We start from the raw sequence: 27,979 nt of genomic DNA, 5'->3' as shown, positions 1-27,979 counted from the left end.
CGGGGGGCTGGCTCCGTGCTGGAGGCTGTGGGGGGGGGGCTAGGTGCGGGGCAGGCTGCACATCTCGCAGTGCTCCGTGCCCGGCTGGTTCATGAAGGTGCAGTGCTGGCAGGCCCACATGGCCGCCGAGACGGCGTGGGGCGACCCCCCCATGGCACCGTACTCCTGCAGGCCGGGGAGCTGCACGCCGACCGTGCCTGCGGGGAGAAAAAACAAAACAAAACAAAAAAAAATGGTGAGAAACAAGAAGAGGGGCTGGGGGCTGCTCCCAGGTGGGCGCAGGGCTCAACCACCCCGCACCGAGTGCCGAAAACCCCACAAAGACCCCAGCCCTGCTCCCCCAGCCCCGCTCGGAGCAGGGATGCTGCCCGCAGCCCCTTCCCACTGCTCTCCGTGTGGCCACGCAGCACGGGATCAGCTTTCCTCGTGCCCGAGGGGTGAGGGGGCACGGCCCCGAGCCCCCTTCTTACTGCAGAGCTGCTCGATGGTGGCCCACTGCTCCGATTTCTTCCAGGTCTGGGCGAGCTCCTCGTTCTTGGTTCTCACGGCTTCCAGCAACAAGCTGATGCTGTCCTGGAAGCCACAAACAAACAAAAGGGGAAAAATCAGCACCGGGCACTCCTCCTGCCCTCCTCCACCACTCACACCACGCCAGAGCTGCGAGCGAGCCGCCAGCCCTTCCTAAAAGGTCTCTGGAATCACACAAATGATGTTTCTTGGCAGGGAGCAAGACAGAGCTCAACCCCTCTGCTCCCCCCGGCGTGCAGACACCCCCCCAGCACCCAAATCCTTCTCCTCCCTGCTCCGGGAGGGCTGCGGCTGAGCCCAGTTCCCAGCAGGGTGCAAACTTTTCCAAACCAGGCGCCCCGGAGAGCGCCGTGCCCGGCCCCAGCCCGATCTCCAGCCGCCCAGGGTCAGCCCAGCTGCCCCGCAGATGCTCGGTCCCTGGCGCCCACGAGGCCTCTGGCAAACACATGGCTCGTTTCGCTGGCACGCCGCCCCACACGGCAAGGTCTCGGGGTGCAAATGTGAACTGGGGGCCAGGGCAGGCGCCCAACCACCGGTGCCAGGCCAAGAGAGCAGAGCTGGGGGCCTCGCGGAGGTGTGGGGGGGCTCTGGTCTCGTTCTCGTTCCAACAGGGATTTCTGATTCTGAGATTTTGTTATAATTATTATTATTTTTTAAACGTTTCCAGCTCTCTGAGCCGCGGCCAAGTTGGCTCCATGCAGCCTGTGGCCATGCGAACAGCCGCCACCCCCTCGCTGCTCCGAGTGGTGCTCGGAGAGGTCTCGGGCCAGCCGGGGGCTTCGCTTTCACTTCTTGAACTCTCTGCTGGAAGGGCAGCCGGGAAGAACAGGCACTGGGCCAGCTGCACGTCCTGCCTGGCTGCAGGAACCCGGCCTGGGGCCGTGTCCGGGGCTGTGGCGGTGTCCTCAGGACACCAGGGGACATCGGGGGACACCGAGGGCAGGGCTGGAGGCGCTGACACGGCCGTTCCCTCCCGTTACGTACCCGCAGAGGCATGACCTCGTTCGTGACCAGGAAGAGGAGCAGATGGAAATCAGAAATGATGTCTAGGAAAACAGTGGAAGTGTTCTGGGACAGGTACGTGGCCAAGCTGTGGAAGTCCTGCGGAGACAGGGAGGTAATAAAAAAAAGTCACTTTTCCTCCCACGTTATAACTCCGTTTTCTGATCCACCACCAGACACTAAGGTTCCCCTTTTGAGCAAAAATCACCCAAATCACCCCTCCCAGGCTGGTTGGCTGGGTTTTAGCTAAGAGCTTCCAAGGGAGAGGACCTTTGGGTCCGCGCTGCCCCTCCGACCCAAGCACCAAACCACCCCAGCCCACGAAGGGCTGCGCCCAGCCCCATGAGGCGCTGGGCAGGGGCTGTCAGCTCAAGGCAAAGCCCAGTCCCCGAGGAAAAAAAAAGAGGTGGATGAGGGCAAAGCAGCCCCTTCTTCCCCAGCCGCCTCCTCCCTGCTCCCCAACAGACGAGGGCGATGAGCAGCCGACCTCTCCCAGCCTGTCAGCGCCGCGCCGGGCAGCGGCCCTCCTCCTGTGCTTGTTTTTGGAGGAAGTCTTTGACATCTTTGGCACAGGCTCTGAAGAGGAGCTAGCTGTTGCTGCTTTAAAGCCACTCAGGCCTTCTGTGCGCTGGCAAAACCCCGTGCACGCCTCGGGCTGTCCGGCAGCTGCCTCTGCTCAAGGCTACGGGCCTCTTGGGCAAGAGGTCGCGGCGTTTGCAGCAGCAGTGCAGGAACAGCGCTGCCGGAGCTGCTTCAAGAGACCCTGCTCCTGTCACCGGTGGGTCCTGTCCTGTCTGTGGGGCTGGAGTGGCTCCCCACCTCCCCGGGTTATCTGGCAGAGCACAGGCAGGAGCTCAGCACCGGGGAGCAGCGTTCCCAGCCCCTCATCTGCACGCAGACGCTGTGCAGAGCAGGAAAGGGTTTGGCAAACGCCGGGCTGAGGCAGGGAGGGGTGATCTCAGGGCACGACTGCAGCTGTCCTCGGGCAGCCTTTAGAGAGGAGAAGGGGAGCAGATGATGCCTCTGCGTGAGGTGGTTTTGGTGTCGAGTGCTTACCTGAGTTTCTCCCAGCACATCGCGGTTCTCGATGGGAAATGGGTTTTGAGAGATAGAAAAAGTGTAGACTGGATCCTTGGGGAAAGTCGTGGTGATCTGGAAATCCAAGAAAGGGCGATCAGAGCACTGAGAGCAGGAGAGGCAAAAGGGACACGGGAAGAAAGGCTGCTGAGAGCTGAGAGCAGGCAGGGCTCAGCCGGGGAGGCAATCCCAGCATGGATCTTCTGATGGCTTTTAACATTTCAAGGTTTATTCCAACCAGCACAACCCCAGCTCCTGGCAGCCACTTTGAATGGAGCTGTGGGAAATGCACTGAGCTCGAAGCACCACGAAATGGTGCTGCAGGGAGAGTCCCCTTTGTGAAGCTCCCCGGGGCGCAGCAGCTCCCACCACAGCTCTGCCCCGCGCTGGGAGCTGCTGCTTGGGGACACCCCGGGGGTCTCCTTAGCACCTGGGGGGGCACAGCACAGCCCCTGACCGGGATGGGGACACAGGGGCTCTGTTCTGGGCTGGGCTGAGTGCTCAGAGAACAGCTCTGCCCCTCATTTAACAGGCTGTGCCCCTGCTTGGGGTGCACCAGCCTCCTGCCAGCACCCTGCACCCAGCGGTTACACCACCTCGTGCCCACCTTCCTCCAGAGGTGCCTGGGTGCAGCAGCAGCCAGCGACTGACATTTCCACCAGCCCTCACTCCGGGGGCTTCAGAGCTCTGCTGTCAGTCACTCTGCCCTGACAGAGGCTCTCTGTAGGCAGAAATACCTGCCGGTGCAGCATTAACTTGAATAATGCCACTTTTTTAAGAAAAAAAAGAGACAAAACAAGGTGCTTTTCACTCAGAAATGCAGCTTTCCAGACTGCCCCTAACTGCGTGTTCCATCAATCTGTTTTCATCTTAATTACACCCCAGGTAGCCCGGAAGCAGATGCCTTTACTGCTTGAGTAATAAATACGTTCCAGAGCCTCCGGCTGGCACGGGGCGTCGGGGGGACCTGCACCACGGGCCCCTTGTCCTGAACACGGCGTTTCCCCAGCTGGCACGTCGCCCTACCAGCCCGAGGGCTCCAAAATTGGGCAGTTTGTGGGCTCGCAGGTTGTGCGCTCGAGGCAAGAGCAAGGGGGAAGCCTCCGGGCTGCCAGCTTCCCCGCGCCGCGGGGCAGTGCCTGTGCCAGGGGCAGCTGGGCCAGACCAGTTGCTTCGGGAGGATTTAATCGTTATTGGCACCGCCTCCGACTCCGGCAGCATCATCTGTCATCTGAATTATTTGCTTCCCTGCCTTCCACGCACCGTAACACTTCCCTTCCGAGCCAAAAGGGCAGAGCCGTGCCGCAGGGCCTGGCAGGGCTCGCTCGGGGGCAGGCGGTGGCCCTGCTCCAGCCAAGCCCCGTGCTCTGTCTTGTCCTCCCTCCCCCAGGAAAAGGCATTTTTGGAGCAGCAACCCGGTCTGCTGAGTCACTACAAGGAGCTGGAGTCTTAATTGCTGCTAAGACAGACAATGGGAGCTTTCTAATGAGCTCCCCTGTCAGGTGGTGCCCAGCACACGTATCCGTGGGGCTGGCTGCTTCCCCTGCCGGATGGCTCCGTGCCACCTCCACGCAGTGATAAGAGCAGGCAGGGCCTTCCCGGGCAGCAAACCTCTGCACCACTGCATGCTGCTCCCCACGAGCACTGCAATCACCCCAGGGCACACTGCTCCTGCGCCTCTGCGCTAGGAATTCCTCTCCGCAGAGGTAAAAGAGGAGAGGAGCAGAGCCCGTCCCACAACTCAGCTCCGGTGTGAATTCCAGAGGTGGGTGAGGAAGCTCGCTTTGTCCCCACCACCTCTGGCTGCCGTCAAAGTGCAGCAGCTACTTACATCTATGATCAGGTACTCGACTGGGAGTGGGCGAGCCAGCTGGGTGATCTCGTTGCCAAACTTGTCTATGTCCTGGAAGAAGAAGAAGAAGAGGAGCGTTAATGCCCGGTGCAGAATGGTGTGAAGCAGGAGGGACACTGCCCCGGACACTTGTGTTGGAGCTCGGGGATTTTCAGGATGTAGGAAAGAACCTGCTGGCACCACACCGTGTGCTGGGGTCAGGGCAGAGCTGCCCAGCTCCCTGCAGCTCCCCGAGGTTCGAGCTCTCTGCAGCTCTAAGCCACTCACCCATCCTCCTGTGAGCCATGGGAGTGTTTTGGGACAAACACAGCACGTTGCTCTTGTTTTGCCTCTGCCATCACCACCAGAGAGACGGCCAGCATTATCTGAGCAGAGTAAAGGCCACTTAAGGTGCAGAATTGTCATAGAAGAAAGGGAGAGCTCCACATCTGCGTCCTCAGCCAAGGCAAACCCGACTTTCTGCAGACCTGGCCACGAGTCCCTGCTCTGACCACTCGAGTCCTGCTCGGGAACTGGCAATCCAGGCATTTCCTCCTGCAGACCTGAAGGGCCAGCACACTGCAGCGCGCAAACTTGTTTGGCTTTGCCAGGCGAATTGAACATAAAGTTTAATTATGGAGAAAAATGGCCAGCATATGTTCATTAATCACAAAATGACAATTAGACGTGATTTATGTCAAACACGCCGAGTTCAAACACAGCTTCAGAAATAAATTCATAAGAAGTGACACTTTTCATTAAAGATTCTGTAAGAGGGGGTTGTATTCTCTCCCTAAATCATCACTTAACATGTTATAAATCATTCATCGGGCCCCATATAAATTACACGCCCATAATTCCCGATCAGAGACCCTACATAAAAGTTTGCATTGAGCGAGCGGGGTCCCAGCAGCCAGAGGCAGACCCGAGGCTGCTGAGACCCACGGGCACCCCGACACCCACGGGGGCTTTTGGGGAGCTCTGCGAGCAGCCACGAGCTGCGGATTTGGGGCAGCACCCCTCGGGATGAGCCGGCGAGTGATGGAGCCACGCGCTTTGGGACGAGCTGCCCGTGGCTGACAGCCTCCCCTGGCGAGCTGTGTTTTTCCCTATTTTTACACCACCCCCCCCTGCTATCAGCATTTCTCAGCCCCGCTGGTATTTACGCAGCTCAGGTATGCGTCGAGGCAGCCAGCACCCCGCTCTCACGCCCCGCTCTCCCGCTGCACCCCGCCGGACACGGCCCGAGCAGGCTGCAGCTCGCTGCCCTGCTCCAGGCAACAGCCCCCCCCCTTCCACGAGCCCCCTCCCCACCTCCACCCCGAGCAGCCCCTGTCCCCAGGAACGGCTCCCTTTGTAGGAATCTACCTTCCAGTCTTTGAAGCTCCTTTTAAAAGCAAGCCCGATAAGGATCTCTTCTCCTTGAACATGACAGGTTGTTGGCCCCGTGGTTATTTCAGCAACAAGCCTGGTGGCTTGTGGCCTCAGATCTCTCTGGCTCTGACAGGAGCAGCAGGAGACGTGGAGCCTTTTCAGAGAGATCACAGGGCCTGCGAGCTAACCTGCTTCTAGATCGCAGCGATACCGCAAGAGTCAGGAATCAAATCCAATCAAACCAAATCGGCTTCCCAAACACAATCCTGCCCCTGCAAGAAAGAACCTGCAACAACTCACACATAATTAGCCCATCTGGAATTCATTTTCAAATCTAATTAAGTTCTAATATGCAGAAACATTTTTCCAGCACCTGTTCTCTTTAATCTCCGCCTCTGGGGATTTCCATGTTAAATGCCTCCTTTTTAATGTCACGCTGCCGAGGCCTTCGAGACACGCACGGCACAGTTAGCGCCGCGCTGCAACCTCGCTGCCCCCGGCTCAGAGGGTCTCGACGCGTCCAGACCCTGCCACAAACCCCCCCCTTGCCCACGCCGGCGCTCTCCTGCAGCCCCCCGTGCACCGTTTTATTAGGCAATTACGTTTTAAAGGTCCTAACAAACGTCAAGCTGGGAGGGAGACATCCTCATCCTGCGTTTGGCCGCGGAGCACGAGGTGCTGTGCCGCCGTGCCTCGCACCCCCAGAGCCCCCCAGCCACCAACGTGCTCCGTTAAGGGAGGGCAGGAAGCGGTTAACGGAGGCACAGCTATCTGGCACCTGGACAGAAATCAGGCAGCACGGCCCCCCCGGAGGATCCGGACAATGAATCATCCCGAAGACAGGAGCAAACTGCAGATTGCATCAGGCGCGGCGATGGGAGCCTTCGAAACCGCTGGTTGGAGGCAGAAAACGATGGGATCGGGCAGAGGTGGTCCTGGGGGGCTTCTGCATCTCCAAAAGGAGGGCGATGGCAGCTGGCATGGGGCTGAGCAGCCCTGGCTCTGGGTGCTAAGAGAGCCTGGAGCCACTTTTCCCTCTGCTGCTGTCCGGGAGCTGCACCGGGCTCACCCTCACCCAGACAGGCAGCCGACGACGTGCAGAAACGAAGCGACTTTGCTCCGAGTAAGCAACAGGTCAGGGAGAGTTGAAGCCCTTCTCAGGAGACTCCCCGTGAGCTAATCGAGCATCCTCCTCCCCGGAGCAGCTGGGACATTTAAGGCTAGGAAGGCTTTTCCAGCCCAGCACAAGCTCTGGGCGGAGGCCAGGCAGGGGAAGTCCGTGGCTGCTGGTGAGAGCTCCCTGCAGAGGTCTCTGTGCAGCCTGGCTATTGCATCCTGCCCGGGAAGAGGATTTCAAAGTGCAGGGGCAGAAGCAACGCGTGCCACGAGGGGGACAGCGTGGCTGAGAGCAGCTGGGGCTCCGCGTCCCGTTTGGTCACTGCCCGGGCCAGATGGGAGCACATTTGTTCACGAAGACGTCTGGTCGGACACAGCCTCGAGTGTTGTAAAGCAAAAATGCTCTTGCCGGACCCCGTGGGGGCAAAGGGCTCTTTCACAACACTGGTGCCATTGTGAAGGGTTCTTGTCTTACAGCATCCCGAAGAAATGCTGGGGAATAGCGAGGCAGCTGTAAAATGCAACTCGCCGCACGGATGAGATCTTCGTGTTTGCTCTGTGCTGGGGTAAACAACTGCAGGAAGAGCCAAAGCCTTTCCCAGTCCCCAAATCCAATTGTTGAGACGTTTCAAAGGGTTGTAAAACACAGCAATCCTCCTTCCTGCTCTGTTTGGGCTGTGGGAGCAGAGTTTGGCCCTGCTGCAGCTATAGACCCAGCAGAGTGGGAGCAGGAAGCGTGCAGGCAGCGCGCTGCTGGGCACAGGCAGCCTGACGAGAAGGATCAGACCCGACTGAGGCACTGAGCAAGCAATTTCAGCTCTGGGTAATCATCCCACAGGTTGGAAGTTACATTCTTAGCAAGATTGAAATCAATATGGTTGTTTTTTTTAGAGCCAGACGGATGAAGGAGGTAACTGCTGAAGGGCAGAAGGCACAGAAAACGTCCGTGTGTCACTCAGCCGGGCTCTCCCTCGCCCAGCTGGGAAACAAGGCGGAGTGCTCACTGCAACATCCTCGTCTTTGCCTGCAAGCAGAGGGCTGCTCCTGCTTCTGCCCCTGTGCCTTGACACCAGCGACTCCTTCGTGAGTCTCCTCGCACCGAGCTTGCCATGCAGCACGTGCTGCTTGTGCAACGCCCAGCCTGGGAACGGCGCTGCGCCGTGACGCTTGGCAGGCAACCCGGGAGGTGAGGGGGATGTCTTCATCCTTCTGGCTGATCTTACCTGGAGGGGCGTCTCTCAGAGGGAAGCAACTTGTACTCGCCGGTCCCCAAAGCCCTCGACTTTCACGCTAGAGCAGAGCTCCAGCCTTCACAAGCCAGGAAAGCAAAGGCTGCGTGCGGAAAGCACGGGCTGCCAATTCCACTGGGGTGGTTCCTCCGAGCAGCAGGGCTAGTGGCCAACGTAAAGAGAATGGTAAAGACATACAGAAATCACAAGGCTAGAGGCTCAGGAAAAATGCCTCATCCTGGCAGGACAACGCTGGTGCCATCAGTTTTTCTGTTTCCACGGGAGAAAAGCCCACCCCTGCCACCACGCCGCCGAGTCACGTTCAGCAGAAGGGCTGCAGCCCCGGGGTTGTGGAAGCCCCCGCTTCCACTCTGCAAACACAAAGTGGTGCAAAACATGCAAGAATGGCTCGCTGCCTGAAGATCGATGTCCTTTTATTTCCTGGCAGCTGTGTGCGTGCACTGAAGCCCCCGAAGCTGCAGCTCTCCTACCCCTTCCCCATTGGGGTGCGTTTCCTAGCAGTCACTGCTTGGTACCAGCAGGCAGAGAACCACCTCTGAGCAGCGTGACTGAAGCACTGCTGCTGGCGTGCACTGCACCGTTCAGACATCAGCACCTCTGCTATCTGCAGGGGTGGAGGCGAACCTACTCCCTTTACCCTGCTACAGGAGACACACGAGTTCAAGAGATTTTTTCTTCTTGCATCTGGATGCAAAGTTGTGCTATAAATACATCCGTGCTAGACCAGCGCTGACCTTCTGGTTTGCATCCAATTATAATAAATTTGTACAGCCCCTTTCATCCTAAAAGGCTTTTCAAACGAATATTTGCACGTAACGTTGAAATGTATCTGGGGATTTCTCTCCCTCTACACCAGTGGGAGCTTCTCAGCCCGACACAAAACGCAGCAACTGGCCAAAAGCGCAGCTTTCTGCCCAAAAACAGATGTGGGGAGACAGCACAGGGGGGGAACCCCCCACATCAAGGACTGGGGCGAAAGCTGCTCAGCTCCTGCAGTTTTGACAGAGAAAGGGGAAGAAGGGTGCTGCACCACGAACCAGATGGCCGTAAGCATGCGGCCAAGCAGCGGACTCCTGCTCCTCGCAGTGTATTTAACCAGTGCTTTGACACCATCGCTGTCACCAACCCAGTAACCATGAGGTAGTGTCTCTGACCTCAAGCCTTGCACATTTAATGAGACCCCAAAGGTTTTCAAAGCCAGGAGTGACTAAGCTTTCCATTGATTTAAGAACATTCCAAAAAAAAATAAATAATAATAATAATTAGGAGATCCTACAGCCAAACACGTTTAAGGCTGGGGGACAATCACACCCGCCAGAGCAGTCCTCAGGCCTTCCTCGAGCACATCATGAAAAAGGCAATTAGGGAGAGAAGTTATAAAACACGAACTAAGCTGCAGCCCGACCCAGTGAATCAGTGGCTGATGGAAATTTCCAGAGAAGGCTGGAGCCATCAGCGTGCGTTTTGTTTATCTCCCTGCTTCAGATTACGAATCGCAGGGAAGACCTTGGGGGGAACACCCACCGGCTTCCTGCTCCCGAACACCCAGGGTGGCCCACATGTGGGACCCAGACCTGCGGGACCTCCTGCGGGGCTGCACCCCGATGTGGCACGGCGCGGGCTCCCGCGGAGCAGGACCACAGCACGCCAGGAGGTGAAGTCATCTCCGCACTCCAGGCCAACCATTGCACAACCCAGCCCCGCTGCATCTCCAACGGACCCGGCTTATCAGCTCCTAGCAGCGAGCTGTCTGCGTGCCGAGGGAAAAGGTGAGGGTTTTAGCTGCTTTTCCCCAGAGGACGGATCGCTCTCAAACGTTGGATTTAGCCAAAAGGTCCTCCTCGTTTTCAGGTGGGGTTAAAACAACCCAACAGCGCGGCATCGAGGGGTAGAGGGGGAAGAGTCTCGTGGGGTAATTCACCCAGGCTGGCATCTATCAGTCTCAGGCTCGGGCAGTGCAAGAGCATCCTGACAAGCTCCTTTCCTGCTGATGGCGCACAGCGTGCTCGTTTCGGTTGTCTCAAACAATGGCAGCTCTGCATATCCTGTACTGCTCAGCAGACAGCTTTAATACAGATGGCAGGAGCGCTGCAGGCTGAGCAGGCTTTGAATATCAGACACAGACAAGAATGAGATAACTAACTGGGGTGATGGATGGCTAATTAGCTGGCAAGCAGTGCCATTAATTAATTCCCCTGTCCTTGCTCACAGGGCACCAACATACACAAGTTTGAGCAGCGGTGCCATTAGCCTCCACGGAGATCCTGTCCCCAAGTTTCTAACTCAGCCCCGCAGATACTGGAGGTCTGAAGATCTGCAGAAACAACTGCCAAGTGAACAATGACAGTCCATTCATCACGAAAACTGTACCGAGAACTGCAGCAGGCCAGACACCAGCAGTGCTCTAGCATGACACTTCAATAGGAGCGTTCTGGATGCACGCAGGATGCAGCTATCCCTCACTGTCCTCACCGGGCACAGGCAGGAGCCCCAGTGCTAGGGAGGAACACCAGGGACGCCTTTGGGCCCTGCCACTGCTCTGGAAGCCTTTGCACCCTCCTTTTGTTGCAGAGAAGCACGCACAAGGCTCTTTCTCCTCTTGCTGCATGAGCTACGCTAACTTTTGGTGCATCTGCTACCCAGTCGGTGCCTGTCGGCGTGTCACACATGAGCAAATCCCCAGCACTGCGTAAGGAACCCGCTGCTTTCGCTGTGCTGTTTGTGCTAGCACACATCGCACAACCGTGGAGGAAGCTGAATGCAGCTGGGGGTTAAAATCAACAGAGAGCCACGGCAGATTCAGCCAACAAATACAGAAGAGGAGGTGAATTCAGAGCACTTGCTATGGGCTCTCAGCGGATCGCCGCAGCCCTTATTTAGAAGCTGGATCGCCAATGGCTACTGCAGCACTGGAAACCCTAACAGCACTTTTACGAGGGGGAAATGGAGCTTATGCAATTACTTTGCAGACATGTGGTGAACGGTTACTACTGAAAATAGTTCAGACCTCAAAGACATCCTTTCCTGAGCTGGCCATGCCGATTTCCAGGCACGCAGCAGAGCTGTTTTCGCAGCTCCCCCACCCACGAGCACGCAGCGCTTACCTTATAGAACACATCAGGCACATACTGCTCGCTGCTGGACTCCTTAGCGTAGCCCAGCTCTGGTGCATCTCGGCAGGGCAGCAGACACTCATCCCGAACCAGCGCCATGCACTGGTTGGAGACCTGGTACCCCTCGAAGTGAACCTGGTTGTCGGGACCACCTGCAAGAGAAGAGCCCGGGTCAGAGCTGCGCAGGAGAGAGATTTGCTTGGAGCAGCTCGGAGAGGCACGGCTCAAAGGGCTCTGTAAGACACGACGGTGCTTGTGACAGTGAGGAATGGTGAGAAGACAGTGCCTGTGCTGCTGCACGGGGAGCATTTCTAGTCAGGAGTTCTCCACGTAGTTAGCAACGTGCACTTCTCAGCACTATTTTCACACCTCGCCTAATGGGACAGCGAGAGCACTTTGCCAGGAGCTTAAACAAAGCCAAGCTGCCCTCTTGGAAAGCTCCCGACAGCATCCACCCCAGCACCCTGCAGGTATCCTCTCTCTTCCAAAACATAAACCAGGCACACAACTCCTGCAAGCCTGTTTTATTTCCAGTGTACCACGAGCTGCGGAGTCAGGGTTTGTCACCTAGCAATGTCAGGCATAAGAAGAAAAAGTGTTTTCTCAGCCCATAATGGATGGCTCGGTGGAAATCTGACATGGAAAGTGGAAATTAAGACCCTGGCTCACTGATAGATCACATGTTTGGCGCTTTAATTTGGATAATGTAAGCAACATCGGGTCATATGTCATTAGAATACAACTGGAAAGAGAAGGTACAGACAGATGGTAGGAAAACATTACGATTTCCAAACCTAGGAATTCAGGAGGGGAGAGGAATTAATCCATGTAGAGGATTTAAAGGCAAAGTTGATGCAAACTATCCAATTATATTTATACTGCACAAAAGGAAGGAATCAAGTGTCTAAATAGAAACCTGATGGGCTGATATAACAGAAGAGAATGAAATTATCTGGAACAGAAAAGAGGAAATATTCGTTTTCTTCCCTTTGATCTCTAACCTCAATCACTCACTGCTCCAGAACAAACACTCCTAGAAATTAAACATAGACCAAGACATGGGGGAAGGCCTAAACAAAGCTAGCTATCATTTTCTCAGTAAAACACCCTTGTTTAAAAAATAAAAAAAAATAATAAATTAAATTAAAAAGAGTGAGCGAGACGCACATTTATTTATAATGAACGATTGATGCGTTTAGCACTCTGGAATGCAGGGGCAGCTGTCTAATTGCACGAGCTCGTTAACCGAAAGACAGCGTTTTCGCTGAAAAACGCTCCAAGAACACTTACAAAACCTGGGCTCAGAAAGGCAGCACAATATCACACTTTCAGTTTTTATATTGGATGCTGTTTGGAAGTCATGTTTTTGTTGTTGTTGTTTTTTTTTTTTTTCATTGTGCTAAATAGACCCAGAACCCAGCGTATCTGCTCCAGGGAAATTTTAAATGAATACACGTGTCATCCCATGAAGAACAGCAGATTGAACTCCTAATGCTACAACTCTCCCAGCATGTGCCAGCATCGCCCCTCGCGGCCCAGGCAGCACAAACTATTCCACAGTGCCTCTGGAGACTTGCTGTGAAAATGGCTAAAATCCGAGGTGACAAAGCAAAGCATTGTGCAGGCTTCTCCGTTTTATTCAGGCAAACAAAAAAGGCTTCCACGCACGGCAGAGCAGAGAATCCTCCGCAAGGGTTTCCCTGACAGCAGCACAAGGGAGATAAAGGACCCTCCTTTATGCTGAACCACCCAGAGTAACTTTCAGTATCTGGATTGCTGTGGTTCTGCGCTGCCGCTTTCAGGAAACAGAATTTGGAACTTAAAGACTTGAAACAGAAAAGCAATCAGCAGCTATTCCCCTGGCTGCAGGCAAAAAATACTTTCTGTATCAGAGAGGTGGGTGCTCCAGGTATGAGCCTCAACTAAATTTCCTGCAGGGGACAGGGTAAATAGTTGAAGAGGAGACATCACAGGGAACAGAACAACAAAAAAAAAGGTATTTTACTTGATGGAACAAGGCAAAACCCTCGTTAAATAGGACAGATGGGGACCAGGACGTTCAACTTCCTCTAGCAGAGCTGCGTATTCTACTTCTGTTAACAAAAGATAATTCGAGTGTAATCAAGAGACGCGGGCGAGCTGAGGCCAGTTTATACCTGTAGCCACAACTGTGACAAACTTGGATCCAAAGTGACCATCTGGAGAAAGGCGACAGATGTTGGGCTGCTGGTTCTGAAAGTTTCCAGCTGTGATGCACTCTTCTGCACTTAGATAATACGTGTCCTGAGGGAAGAGCAGAGATGTCAATAGCAAGGACAACACGATGTAGCCGGGACCTATTTCCCTGGTCTGCAGCCAAAGAAAACTACCAACACCCTAGTAAAACATGCTTTCGTAGAAAGCTGATGCAGAGACCGGGAAAAGAATGTGACTTATCACTCCTCCAGCCCCGAGCGTGGCTTTCGCCAGAAGGACTGTCCCACTTTCGGTTCCACCCACCTTCACACACTGGTTTTGTTACGGGGTTTCGTTTTCTAAAGGGCTGCCGCCGATTTTAGAATTACAGGAAACTGCGAGGAGGTCAACGCCTGAGCGCCCAAACCACGCACCTCGCAAAGCCCAGCCCACAGGAACATCCTCCTGCTGAATCACTTTTGCTCGCTGAATTTGCATCTCTCACAAACCCATTCTCTCCACTCGACTAACTTTTCTTAAACCACGAGCACAATTTTCTTAAAAGCAGGGTGGGAGAAGGGCTGCAGGCAGCTTTGCCTGCTATCCAAGCAGCTTCAAACCCCCTAACAGTGCTCTTGGAGCTCCAGCTCCTTGTCCTTCGGCAGCTTCTAAAAAACCACATTTCACAGGAATTCCGGTCCCAGTGTCACCTCCAGCCCTGTCTCACTCAGTGCCCCGTTTGGCAGCATCAGCATTTAGGTGATTACACAAACCCTCAGTATCAGCAGCAGCAATCAGGGACACACTCGAGTCTCACCTTGTTCCTGCTGTACCGAACAGTCCCTTTCCGCGTGTCTTCAGAGACCAGGTCAGTAAATATCCAGCCAACCTATAAGACAGCGTTACGGAGAAAGTTGCTTTAAGAAAGAAAAAAAAAAAAAAAAAAAGAAAAACCCCAAACCCACAGAAGAGAGCTTATACATTTTCTCCTAGCAGGACAAGATGTTCTTGGCTCCTCGCACAGCCCTGCGAGGGCCTGCTGCATGCTGCCTGAAGGAAATGGCTCTCCCAGCTGTGCCGGGCTCATTTGAATACGATTTCCAGGAGCAGCATGCCAGCTGGCCGGCCGGGGGCACCTGCAGCTTTATGTTTCACCATGGAATATTTTTTCATGGAAAGATCTGGAGGCTGCAAGAGGCCTCTCAGCCGCTACTCCTCCCACCCACAGCAAAAAGCATTTCCTATCGAGCATTCAGAGCAAAGCGGCATCCGAAGCGCCAGCAGATGACAAAGCAGCTCACATGATCTCATTTTGAAGCTCGCAGTCACTAGCTAAGATAAAGCTCGTGTGCTCCCACTGGAGTATGATTCATTCCAAATCAGCCTGCCCCGTTCCAAAAAACACATTCCTGCTTTTTGCATTGTTTGCACATAGGAGCAGAGATGTGTACACACACACACACACACCGCTGCATGAACCCTTCTCCACACACGTGCTAAAAACAGATCTCAGCAGCCTCCTCGTGACCAGCTCCCGGAGCATTAACCCTTCAGAGGGAGAACTGCTGATTCAGGTTCCTGGCGGAGCCCAGAAAGACAAAAATCTGCAACCAGCAGTGAGCTGCACGTTAAATCACTCTGATGAAAAATGTCTGATGTGAGAAGCAAAGGGAAAGCGTGGAAATAAATAACACACACAGAAGCTTTGCTCCAGACACTGGCAAGAGGCTGAAGATCTTATCTTTGGAGAACAAAAGATCTCACCACAGATGTTTATAGTCTACCGTACGGAGTCTTTTCTGATTTGTGTTTTCTTTAGCAAGTCAATTCTTGTTTGTGTACGTCTCATTCCTGGCATTCACATGATACCAAAAGATTTCCCAAAGCAGAAAACATCAGTACAGGTTTGAGAGATGTCAGCAAACCGAGATCCCAGTGCCCATACATCCTGATTGGGCTACTGACAGGCTGCGGGCACAAGGAGAAGGGAGGACTGAGGCTCAGCTGCTGCAGGACCTGCACCCCTAATCGAGGTCCAGATCAACTCCCTGCCGCCTGCCTGAGCAGCAACACGAGGCAGGACCCACAGATGGGAATAAAAATCAAGCAGGAGCCTCTGCTCCTGGAAGTGGAGCACAGATTCTGTCAAAAGGAAGAACAAACTCAGAAGGCAACTTCAGCTACATCTGTGCCCAATTAGCACTCACTGGGAAGATGCTACCAGGAATGGCTCTTATCAGAGGAGAAATAAAGGGAAAATTGTGTTTCTATTTCTTTGCTATTCCCTTTGATGTCATTCATGACAGAGGACTGCTGACTGCAGCTGAACAGCTCTGCTGTATGCTCATGCTCAGTAAAATGCTCTTTTATTTATTTTTTTTTAATACCCGAGAGCATATGAGCTACTGACACTTATGCTAGATTTGAAATGTGCCCAAACGATCTCGAATAACCCTGTGGAGCTGAAGAGAACTGCCAGGGACTTTCTTCATATGCAAAAATGTGTGACACCCAACAGCATCCTAACCTTTCTCAGTCCAAGCTTGGCAGCAATCTCATCCACAACCTCTGCTTTTGGATCTTCCAGGATCTCCAGGCTGTTCTGTGTACCAATCTGCAGCAAAAGAAAAAAATCTTGCTAGTAAAACAGAACAGGAAAAACCACAGCACCCTTAGCCATCATCAGGAGCGAGGCAGAGGATGGAAGCAGTGTTACGGGTTTTCCCTTCAGCACTAGCACTGATTTTCACCCCAGAGACCTCCTTTACTCACAGGCCCATCCTGCAGGAGCTCTTCAGATAAGCCTGCAAACCATGTTGGGGTTTATGAATGAAAGACCCTTGCTCAGCACTTACAAACAGGCTATCGCCGTCTCTGAGCGCTTTGGAAAAGGCGAGGGATTATAAAATGTTCCAAAGCTCTGTTCAACCTGCCAGTTCTGTACTCCTGCTCTGTTTGTTTGAGTCTTTGAGCCGCACCGAGGCAGAAGTCCAGTGAATCCGAGAGCCCACACCCAGGCCTTCCCCCCACGTTCTGGAAAACACGACTCCATCTGGGTGCGTTTCAGAGGCGAGCTTTCTCGTGTGGGGAGATGCTCTGCCAAGAAGCACAGCAGAGACTGCTTGCCAGGAGAGCAAAAGCTTCCTCGCTTTTCCTGTGCGCAGCTAAAACACATGAACTTCCAAAGCACGGGCTTAACAGAGATACTGAAACACAGAGGGCATGGCTGCACTGATACTTGAAATAACTGGAAGAGTTTATAAAAGGTTTGCAGTCCTGCTCTCAAACACATAATCCTGAATATCCATGTATTTTTTCTAAGGATAATTTTTTGCATTTTACTCTAGCAACTTTGCAAAAACCAAGAGGAAGAAAACACATAATCCACAGAATCCCCCCCCACCACAACACATTCACATACCGAGGGTCTGCACTCATAGAAGTGACTCTGCTCAGCAGAGAAGAAGCCAACAGGCAAACTCAGACTCAAACCAAGCCTTGCGTTAAGGGCAGAGTGGCTTTTCACGTCTGCCAGCTCCATTTTCAGCTCTGTAACTCCGAGTTCAGCTTTTGGGCTTGCTGCGAGGCCAGGCACCAGGGGACCCGCTCTGGCTGGAGCCCATGGGATGAGCTCGGCAGAGCCTGAGCACGGCGCCGCGCGGTGCCTTGCACCATCTAGCGGGGACTCGCGGCCGCTCCTGCCCGTCCTGGAGCCAGCAGCAGGCAGCTCTGAGGTCTCCAATCTTATCCTCCGCCCCTCAATCAAGGTGGCAGACTTTATTTGTCTAATTAAGCTGCTTTAACTATTCCCGGACAGCTGATAAGAAATCGAAGCAAGGGCCAACTTTTTTTTTTTTTTTTTTTCCTGCTATAGAATTTGTTTTAAGGACTGTTCTGTACCATAACCTTGGAAACCCAGTCATCAAGGAAAACATAACAAGTGAAACCCACTGTTCTGAAGCCTCCCGAGCTTTAAATCATCCGAGCACAGAGTAATGTAAAAGAAAATATAAGAGTTATAAAAAGCTAATCTGGGTTTTAAAACTCTTTCAGAGGCAATAACCAGCAGTGACGACGGCGCACAGCACGGCGTAAATCACAACTCCTTTTTCATGGGACTGTTTTCCTCACGGAGCTGCAGTTGGAAATAACTCGAGAGGTTTCCCAAACAGAAAAGTGTTTGTGTTCCCTGATTACGAGTCGACAGCGAGGCCAGGGCGCAGGGCTCGTGTTACCTGTGGGGGTTCGTAGATGGCAGCGACCTCGGCCCGGATCCCCAGAGGGATGTCTTTGTGCTCCGTGTACCGGCCATACAAATACCCAAGATGTTGGTTTCCTGTCTTCCGCCAGAAGTCTAGGAAGCGATCTGCAATTGTGTGGTTCTCAAACATGATGTTGTCAACATGCCTGTATTTCTGTTCGACAAAGTTCAAGCGTCAGGGCCATCCTCAACTAGGTCGGGTCCCTTTGCCTATCGCCAAACCCTTCCCCCGAGGCCCCCAGCAGCACAGGACGCTCGCCACCCCTCACAGCTGAACCCTGCCAGGAGCAGGGAACGCCGGCTCCCTCCCTGTCCCACACCACTCTGCCTCAGTTTCCCCATCCAGCACCTCTCCCTGCCCAGCACGCAGAATTCAGCACGGGCTGGGCTGCGGGGAAGCGCTGCGCATCCCCCAAATCCCCTGAGCTTGGTGTCCTGACTAGGGCCCTCATCCCACGAACTTTTGCAGCTAGAAGAGACAGTGAAATTTGAGCAGAAACAAGAAGAAACAGCGGGTGGGACTTTGGATCCCATGAGGAAAGAGAGTGGAGATTCTTTGCTAGTGGTGCCAGCTCAGATGTCCTTCCCATTAAGAGGAAACTGCTGAACCAGATAGATTCTGGAGTCCTTTTCTGCAAGGACTGAAGACCTTAACAGCCATTTCCCCAACAACTGCCAATACGCAAAGGCTTCCCGCTCCAAGTTGGCTGTTCTTGAAGTCATCTCTCCAAAAATAAAAGTCAAGACTCTTCCCAGCTCTAAGCTCAAGGGCCCCTGCGAGCACTGTCTCACCTGCCTATTGAGAGTGATGGCACTTGGCTGACACTTTGTACAAATGCCTTCCGGCCAAGGAGGGTGCCCTTCACAGCCCGATTTGATCTTGCAGCTGATGTTTTCCAGGGCAACAAATTTCCCCCTGCAAGAAGGAAAAGAGAAGGCTGCTGTTACCATGGTAAATGCTTCTGGGTCTCAAAAAAAAAAAACACAAACAAACAAAAACAAGTGGACAAACAAATAATAGAGGAAGCAGAGCAGAGGAGACATGGTGACACCGATGCTTTGCATCTTCCAAGGATCTCAAAGTGCCCCTGCAAACTCCTGGGGGATGCAGGAATTCTGCAAGTCCCCAGGTGACCTCTGCTGCCCACTTAGTGAGGCAGGTCAAGAGGCAGACACGTGCTCCCCAGCCCAGCTCCTAATCAGGTACTCAAGCAAGAGAAGACAGAGAAAACTCATGGGATCCAGCTTAAATAATTGATGCAGCGCGTGGCAAGTAATAGATTATATCGCTAGGGCAAATTAAAGCTCCTTTCATGTGCACAAAGCTTCCTGTAAAGGGAAGTTCCTTTCAAATCAAAGTGTTATGGGCCTGAGCTACATCTCATGAAAACATTTAAAAATTCCCAACAGCATTTAGGAACGGGAGGGAGAAGGTTACATCCCCACATCATTTATTTAAAGGAGCTGCATTTCTGAAAAGGGTGGGTTCACCAACAGCACCAAAGGAGACTTCAGATCCTTCACAGAGCATGTGTGCCACAGCGAGGCATCAGAGGCTGAAACAAATCCTGCTTTCTGTGCCTCCTCTTTCTTCAGTGCTTATCTGGCCTGTGTCACCGCAGCATCCTCAACCCCATTAAGAGGCAGGGATGCCTTGTTTCCCATTAGTAGGTGGTGATCCATGGCTCCACAAGAGAGGGTTTCTGAGAGCGCGTGGAGCATGGTGCAGAACAGAATCAGGCCCCGAGGAAGCTTCAGCAGCCTCAACGCCTCTCCACAAGGTTGAGACCCAGGCTTGGAGCTCGGTGTAATTAGGGAACCTCTTACCTTCCATCTGGCCTGCTCTCCCCCATCAGTAGTGTTCCTGGAAGCAATTAGTTTGCCACACGCGCAAAAAAATATCCACAACCAAAAAACGTATTTAAAAAAAATAAAAAAAGTGTGTTCTCCTCAGCTTGACATTCATAAGCTGTATCCAACATTAACTCCAGTGAGAACTGTGTGGGATTTATTTTTTTAAAAAACAAACAAAAAACCCCTACAACTAGATTCCCTCAAACACCGAGATTTTCTTACTTGTCTGCCCCTCCGGTCAGCTTCCTGATGTAGGCATGGAACGACATATGCTTCACAGGAGGTTCCAGATGGTTTAAATAATCCTCATCAAAAGGCTGCCAAAAACACCACACAAAGAAAAGCCAGGTCAGACACCTGTCTGATCATACATTGATCGCTCAACAAATGGATGTTCTAGATTCAACCCCACCGGCTCTCAATGTGGAAGCAATCAAGAAAATTTAGGCTCTTTTTCAAGGCAGCTACTACTGTGACAGAAACAGTGGGACTTTACAACAGCGAGTTTTATTATCGCCTCCTACTTTTATAACAGATTGGCTCCACAAATCAGAGCGAGCCTCAAAGGCAAAACGCTTTTTCCTTTCAATATGTAACAACAAACAAAAAGCCCAGCTGCTCAAATACGGCCAAAGAACTTCCAGAGCACACGGCAGGGAAGCAGGGGAACAGCCAGCCTGGCTCGCAGAGACTTTTCAGGGATCACTGCTTCGTGCCATAAATTACACAGCTTAGCACGTTTGTAGGCGTCGCTAGCGCTGCCTGCAACCTGAATAATGTGTGGTTAAACTGGGAAGTGCTGGGCTGCGTGAAGAGAGGGGCTGAAACAAGAAGACCCGGGCAAGGGCAAAGAGGGAGGAAAATTGGAGCTGTGCTGGAGCACCTTCTGTTAAAACCATTACTGCAGAAAAACAGAGCGTTCACCAGGACAAAGCCAGGGTCACGAAGGAGCTTCAGCTGTCCTGGACGGGAGCCGGCACCTCTGCCTGCACACGGCAGGGCTCTGACTCAGAGCTGCCATCTCCGTGTGGGCAGCGCCACGAGGAAAAGCATTCAGACTGCAAGACACCGAGCCCAAGAGCTTCGGGTGACACGCTCCCGTGTGCCTTTCTGGGGGCTCTTACCTCTAGTGGTACACAGTGCACGCATTTACCCAGGGGGCCGTGGCGACACCTACGCAAAGAGAAACAGAATTAGCACAAGAAAGGAAAAGTTAATCTGCGCTGACTTGTACAGTTTAACAATTTTGGTGTAAAAGCTCTGTAAAATCACATTACCCTGGGCAACCCCCCCACACCTATTAGGGGATATTACAGAGCCGTCATCACAAAGTAATTTTGTGCATGGAGACAGCAACAGCTTGAGCTTAAATGTGAGAGTCCCAGGTCAAGATCAAACCCTCCCGATGTCCGTGCCACTGGCAAACAGCTCTGCTCCAAACAGCCACGTGAACCAGGGGCAGATCACAGCTTCTCAAGTTTTACGACCCCACGTTGAGGTTGTATTTCAATTCAGAGCATTTTAAATGCGTGTCACTGGGCTGGCCTGTGTAAATTCAACAAAAAGGCAACCAAAACATTCATCCTTTATCAGGCACCGAGGATGGTCTGGAACAAACAGGGGAGCATGTGTTTATCGGACAGACAAAGACCTGCTGGGTGAAGTTACAAAACAGCGGGGAAAGCATCTCCTTCCGAGGCAATCAATTTAAACCTAAAAAAGAACAAAAAGGCACCACAAAACCCTGCACCTCTGCCCCAGCACGAGGAACAGGTCAGTGCTAGTTTTCCCAAGAAGGCCTCTAGAGAGCAGTATGGATGTTGGCTCTTCTGAAGACGAGATGGATGGGATCCAGTTGCAGCATTGCTTTTAACAAAGTCTTGTGGCAGATAATGTACATAAAGGACCACTAAAGGCTGCTAATGCACTCCGCCGAACGCCAGCATCCCTTCATGTTTAGATTGATATGCACTCACAAATACAGGAACAAGCCCAGACACACACTTTTTATCATAAATATCCGCCACTGGGCTTTGGCTCCCTGCTAAGAACAATACCTTCATTTATTCTTTTGAAAAATGCGGTCAAGTTAAAGACAATGTTTTTGCCACGGAGCGGTGGGTTTCGCCTTTATTGTTTCAGTAATGTGACATTTCCCTCATTTATCATCAGCCTGAGAAGGTTAGATAGGATTTTCCCCGTAAAGGCTGCCTCCCTCCAAACTTCCTCGCTGCTGCAGCACCAAAGATAAACCACATGGAAGACGACACAATGGGGAAGGGTGAGCTCCTCTGTCTTAGAAAGAATTCCTGGGTGCCTTTAAAATTTTTTCCTCAAGGAGCTACTTTGCAGAGGGGCCTAGCCCCAAGCCAACAACCAGCACAGCCGTCAGGCCAGGAGCCAACTGGGACGTTGTTAACAATGAGCCACAAAAAACAACCATCCAGACAGAGGCCATTTTAGCAGCATCAGTGCAGATTTATGGGGGTATTAAGTCACCATTGTATTATTGCTTGTACAAAAATACAAGCTGCTTTGTTTATCTAAGCCCCTCGCAGCTAAGGGCTTTGGCAAAGTTAAACTTCGCTGCGTTTCTGCGAGCAGAACGGACTCCCTGGTTTCAGAGAAAGGTTAAGAACAGCACGTGATGGAAAGGAAGCCAAAAACCGAGCGGAGGCAGGGACCCGAGTCCAAATTCCACGTCTCTGACACTGGATGAGGCTTCCACTCGTTCCCCTCACTTCTTTGTTTTTTCTTTATAGGGAGTGGCTGGATGTGAAGCCACAGAAGGGACACCTTGGTGACGTGCCTCACGCACAGCTCAGCGCTGCACGGAGCAGGGAGAGGCACGAGATCTCCGAGCCCTGCTCTGGCAGAGGAGCTGTTGGCGATTCACAAACCAAACCTTGCTGCTTTATCACCTCTCATGCGAGGCGGGGACCTGGCCCTGCTGCTCTGCACGCCTGCCACCTCGGGACCAGCTAGGGGGGAGCTGCATGTTGGGACCAGATGGGACAGAAGCTAGCAGAGCCTTGGAAGCAGCGTGCCACACACGCAGCACGAGCCAGCGCTTCCCCACGGCACCACCAGCTGCCAGGACATCCCAGGGAAGAATTCAAAGTATTCCTTTTAATCTGGAGCTCCAAATGTTTCAAGAGGACAAAATATACGATCGCAAGTCCCCGAACAGGGGGCCACCTTGATCGAAACAATAGATGCTCTGAACGAGTCCTTCCTGGCAAAGACCCTGGAATTTTGGTATCTGCTTCCTTCCTCAGCTCGCCAGAGCCTCCGCTTAACCTTGCAGGACAATGGCGAGAGCTGTTTTCCCTTGTGAACATTTCAAAGGCAGCGAGGGATAAAGCAGAGGCTCGGGCAGCAGTTCCCAGAGCACGCTTCCTGGCTGCTGGTTTCGGGCAAGGTGTCACCGTCAGGGGAGGCGCAGACACGCCGGTGGAACAGCAGCCTGCATTACTTACAGCTGCTGGTCTCGATTTCGGTAAATCTTCCCGTCCTGTTTGATCAGATATTGGTCGATCTCATCTTCCACCACCTGGGGGGCCCCCGCAGGCCGCAAGCTTTGGGAGACAGAGGTGTCCATGGTCTCTGAGGAGGAGCCCGCTGGGCTCGAGGGGTAGAGAAACAGCATATCGCCGTGCCTGTGGGGGAGCAAGAACAACACGAAGGCGTCAGAGGAGCACGAGCCTTGCCTCCGAGGCTGGGGTGGGAAGCCAGGTGAGGAGCCTCACGCCGTGCTCAGGCAGCTGGAAAGGCTCCTGCTCTGCCCTCTCCACCATCCCCTTTCAGCAGGGGCTGAGCTATGCCAGATCTTCACCCTGACCACTTGAAGGAATCATCTCTTTTGCCCTACACAGTGTAGGAAAGGCTTTGTGCTTGGCTTGCTGCACGTTACAAACCACACCCGTGTCCACACGCACCTCCAGCACCTGCTCCTGGGTAGCAAAACCCCCCCAAACCATGGAGCAGTGTGTGATTTATCTCTGTCTGCAGGCAGATTAGTGAATGTGGCTCTCCTAGCCATTAGCTACCTTCTTCTCCTGCTTCAGGTGTTCGCACAAAGACAACTTTTCGTCAGCAAAGACCAACAGAAAAGGAGGAAGGAAAAAGTGGAAGGAGCCCGTGGAGAGAGGCAACAGCTCCACCAGGGGAAGGGGCTAACGTGGATCCTGCACACGTCGGCACAGCCCTCCCAGGGCAGCTGCCAGCGCTGGCACATTTAAGTGACAAGCTGCACACTGCTCTTATATTTTAAGTTGGGATAACGTTATTCTTGACTTTAACAGAACAAAGTCATTCCCAACCAAACACAAGGTGCGTGCACCACGTGGCACCTCTGATCTCCCCAGGGACCTGGCTACGACAGGAACAGGAGAACAGGAACCCTGGCTTCTGCGCAGGGGATCATCAGGCTGGCACTGATGCAGGAAAAAAACCCCAAAGCGCAGCGTGAGCGAGGGCAGGGATGAGGGAGCTCGCTGCAGGCTGCAAAGGAGCAAAGAGCAGCCTGGTGCTGCCTCCCCACAAGCAAACAGAGGCAAGAAGAGAGCTCAGAAACGGCTGCCACAGCCCAACGCCTCGTCAGTTTGCTCCCCCCCCATTTCTGCACGTCTGCCAGGCTCTCCTCTCCGAGTTGCTGCTGCTGAGTGACCTCTGAAAGCTGAGGCCTGCGGTAACGTGATAGCTCCTGCTGCTGCCCAGCTCGGGGGGGGAGGAAAAGAGTTCAGACAGGCTGAGAGAAGAGGCACCCTGCTGTACAAAGCTCCCCCTGCACCCCCAGCGCTCCCTGTCAGGACTCACTTGATTTTCAGTAAGTTGAGGGATTTGTTTTGTGATGCTGTGATCTCTCCTGTCCTGTTTCTATTGGTGTAGACAGAAAACCCATTATTCCTGAAACCAAATTCTTTTGCAACCTGAAAGAGAAAGAATGGCAAAGTTTAAGATACCTCACACCCCGGGTCAGGTGCTGAAAGCTGCTCAGAGCAAGCGCTAAGTCCGGGGAACTTCTATTGCAAAAGCTTAGCTGAATTCATCCTCTTTTCTGAAGGCACAGGGTAACTGAGAAAAACAGAAAGACTCAGTAACACAAGCAGTTTGTTAAAAAAGCAACTGAAACAGAAAGTGATTCTCGCTCCTATGGCACAAATACAGCATAATACCTACATCTGGGCAAGCTGTAATGACTCGGGGGGAGGAACCATCCTCTGTTAGCCCAGTGTTCCCACTCCAGCCTTGCCAGCACACACGACACTGCTCTCATCTTCCTACGACCAGGATTTCTTGGCCCAGACCTTTGTCTCCGATGACAGACTTCAATGTTTTTGGAGGAGACAAATCTCACAGCCCTTCAACAAAAGGCTCCAGCTCCTAGCTCGACACTAACCATGATGTACCTGAGAGTTTACACGTTTATTATCCAACAGGACACGCTCCAAAAGACAAAGAGCCACGATCAAGGAGCCCCTTAGTCTGAAATGCGTTAAAATCCACGGCTGTTAACCTGCACAGATCTGTGGTGGAAGAGCAAAGCTGCAAACCCTCTACCAGGAAAGAAACCCAAGCATTTCTTTTATTCAGCTCTGCACGAGGGTGCAGTTTTCCCCGATCAGCAGACAATTTCAGTGAGCACTGCTGCTTTTGTTCCAACGGTCGCTGCAAACACAATTGTTCCCTGCTCCCTCTGGCAACAGGAGCCCCTGAAACTCAGCAGCGTGTCCCAGAGGTTTTGAAAGCAAAAAAAACTTTTTCCTTGCGTGGGACTGTTCAGAGAGCAGTGGTATCTCTGACCCAGCCCCAAAATCCATCAGGATTTTGCTTGGTCAGGAGGGGATTGCTGCTGTGGTCTGGGGACAAGTGTAGAACAAATCAAGTGACCTAAAACCAGCAGAATGTCTCAGTCTGCTCCCCTTTCTTGCAGGGGGAAAGGAAACCCAGCTGCCCAGAGCGGCCCTTCTCTTAGGAAGGAAAGAAATCCTCACCTGGGGGTTCTGGGAGGGGAGGAAACTGAGAACTGCGAGCTGCAGCCACCCCCAGCCTGACAGTTTGCTGTGTTCCTCACGCCTCGGGGTGGAAACCTGCCCCAGAAGGCCCCAGAGACGCTCAGCTCCCTTTCCAAACTCGCCTTCGCCACCTGCCTGCTCTCTCCAGAACGATAATGGAAACCTGGCAGCATGCAAAACGCACCCAGATGGCATTCAAAGCACAAACGACGCAGCTGAATCACAACTGGATCGTGCTGAAGAGGCCAATCCCCCGCAGCAGCCTTTGGTTCCCAAACGGCTCCCCTGTGCTGCTGTCAGCCTGGGCTCCCCCAGCCGCTGGGAGAACACAAAATTTGTTGTCCTGCCCCAGGAAAGCTCCTGCCCCAAGGATCCCAACTGAAAAGCTGAGAAGCTTTCCTCTTTAAATTGGTTATTTATCCCTCTGGAGTTACAATGAGGGATCTAGTTTCGGCTCTATCAATAAAAGCACTTTTCCACAGCTGGGCAAAGCACGTGCCGGGCTCGGCTACCTTCTTGAGGAACGTGGCCACGGTCTCGCGCTTGGTGGCCGTGATGCGCTTCACCCCGTCTGGAGACTGCACGCGGATGATCTGCGGGGAGAAGAGGACAGCCCCCGTTAGCTGTGGGGACACGGAGCCCACCACTCCAGCACAATTAATCCCCCCCGCACCAGTTTTTAACGCTGCTCCTCGTCAGAGCACAACCACGCCGGGCAGTAATTCCCTCCTGCGTGGCATTACACGCCCAAGGATTAATTACCCTAAGGGACGAGGCCCTGCGAGAAGCTAGCAGGGAAAATAAAACGCTAAAGCTGCTTTTTGTTTTGTCAGAGCTCTGCCCTTGGACGTGGAACCAAACTTTTAGGACAAGGGTGGATCAGAGCTGCTCCGGGAGGGACGCATCCAGCGCCACAACCACCGGCTGGACCGGTGCCGACAGGCTCCAACCCTCGTTAGTGGCGTGCAAATTGCATGGCTAATGAGGGGACACAGAGAGGAACATCCTGCGTTGGTTTATAATGAAGAGACACGAAGCCAGGAAACGTTCTGCGTTGCTTTTGATGAAGCGTTAGGTTGGAAGTGGGGAAAAATGGCAACGTTGGGGGGTAAAATATAAAAATATACACAAAAATTGGGCATAGATGCGGTAATAAAGGGCTGGGGAAGCAGTGAATGTAAACGCTGGTGTCCTCAAGCTCCCTGCTGCAGCCTTAAAGTCAGAAATGGGGGGAAAATGGAAAGTTTGAGGGATAAAATATAAAAATATCCACAAAATCCAGGCATGGGAGGTGGTAAAAAGGGTTAGGGAAGCAGTGAATGTGAACACCGGTGTCTTCAAGCTCCCTGCTGCAGCCTTAAGTCAGAAGTGGGGGAAAAACGGCAACTTTGGTGGAGCAAAATATAAAAATATAAAGAAAAACTGGGCACGGAGGGTGGCAAAAAGGACCGGGGAAGCAGCGAACGTAAACACCACTGTCCTCACACTCCCTGCTTGAAGTTTAAAGCCAGAGATGAGGCAAAAACGGCAACTTTGGTGGGCGAAATATAAAAATATAACCAAAAACTGGGCACGGGAGGCGGTAAAAAGGGCCGGGGAAGCAGCGAACGTGAACGCTGCCCCCCGGGACCGGACAGGACCCCCCTGAGGGGGCTGCCAGGGGGCAGAGGAAGGCCCCGGGGGCTCGGGGGGGGCCTCCCCTTGCTCCCCCCAACCCCCCCCCACCCCCGGGGCCTTCCCCGCCGCCCCCCCCCGGTTTTTGCTGCCTCATCGCCCCTCCCCCGCCGCCGGGCCCCACTCACGATCGTCTCCGCCATCTCGCCGCCCTCCGGGGCCCTCTCAGCGCTGCCCCCAGCCCCCCCTCACGCCGTGCCTTGAGGCCCAGGCCGGTTCCGTTCCCCTCCCCCCCCCCGCTCCGCTCCCGCCGCCGCCGCCGCCGCCCCCAGGGCCCGGTCCCGGCCCCGCCGCCGCTGCCGCCCGCTCCCCTCAGGCCTCCGGGCGGGTCCCAACCCCCGGCCCCCGCGTTCCGCCGCACAAAGGTTCCTAGGCGGGGCGGTCCGCCGCCACAGCGTTCCCCCATGGAGGCGCGGTGCAACCGCCTAACCCGCCCCCCCTCAACCACATCACCTATTTTTTCGTTCCGGATACAAACGGTCCCCCCTTCCTAATCTTCCTCCTCATCATCCTCCTCCTCCTCCTTTTTCCTTTTTCTTTCCCCCACACGTTGGGGGAGTCCCCAAGGGGTCAGAAAACCACGGGGTGGGCTCACTTGGGGTGCAGATCCTCGTCCCCTGCTGGCCCCCGCTTCCCCTCTAATGGTGGTCCTGGACCCACCCTGCCAAACCTTCACCACCCGCCACTGTGGGGGCTGCAGGGGGGGG

General features: G+C 53.5%; 1 protein-coding gene across 1 annotated transcript; it reads right to left on the bottom strand.

The window, feature by feature from the left end:
* Positions 1–4: 4 nt before the first annotated feature.
* On the bottom strand, positions 5–27,483 carry NPLOC4 (NPL4 homolog, ubiquitin recognition factor). The gene is made up of 17 exons (XM_032199789.1): positions 27,401–27,483; positions 26,111–26,191; positions 24,400–24,512; positions 23,061–23,240; positions 20,706–20,754; positions 19,804–19,898; positions 18,520–18,643; positions 17,702–17,881; positions 15,994–16,080; positions 14,284–14,355; positions 13,448–13,574; positions 11,283–11,443; positions 4,439–4,510; positions 2,587–2,682; positions 1,513–1,629; positions 471–573; positions 5–197 (listed from the first exon to the last, which is right to left on the bottom strand). Exons 1-17 carry the CDS (start codon positions 27,413–27,415, stop codon positions 40–42), a joined length of 1,830 nt encoding a protein of 609 aa, XP_032055680.1. The 5' UTR covers positions 27,416–27,483; the 3' UTR covers positions 5–39.
* Positions 27,484–27,979: the final 496 nt, after the last annotated feature.

The sequence above is a fragment of the Aythya fuligula genome, chromosome 18 (genome assembly GCF_009819795.1).
Source record: "Aythya fuligula isolate bAytFul2 chromosome 18, bAytFul2.pri, whole genome shotgun sequence".
Classification (NCBI taxonomy): Eukaryota; Metazoa; Chordata; class Aves; order Anseriformes; family Anatidae; genus Aythya; species Aythya fuligula.
This window is presented reverse-complemented; position numbering and strand designations above follow the sequence as displayed.

Coding starts and splice junctions, on each gene's coding strand:
- NPLOC4 (XM_032199789.1), bottom strand. Junction 19,899..20,705: donor TGCACTGTGTACCACTAGAG/GTAAGAGCCCCC, acceptor TGTTTTTGGCAG/CCTTTTGATGAGGATTATTT. Junction 574..1,512: donor ACGAGGTCATGCCTCTGCGG/GTACGTAACGGG, acceptor TGTGGCTTCCAG/GACAGCATCAGCTTGTTGCT.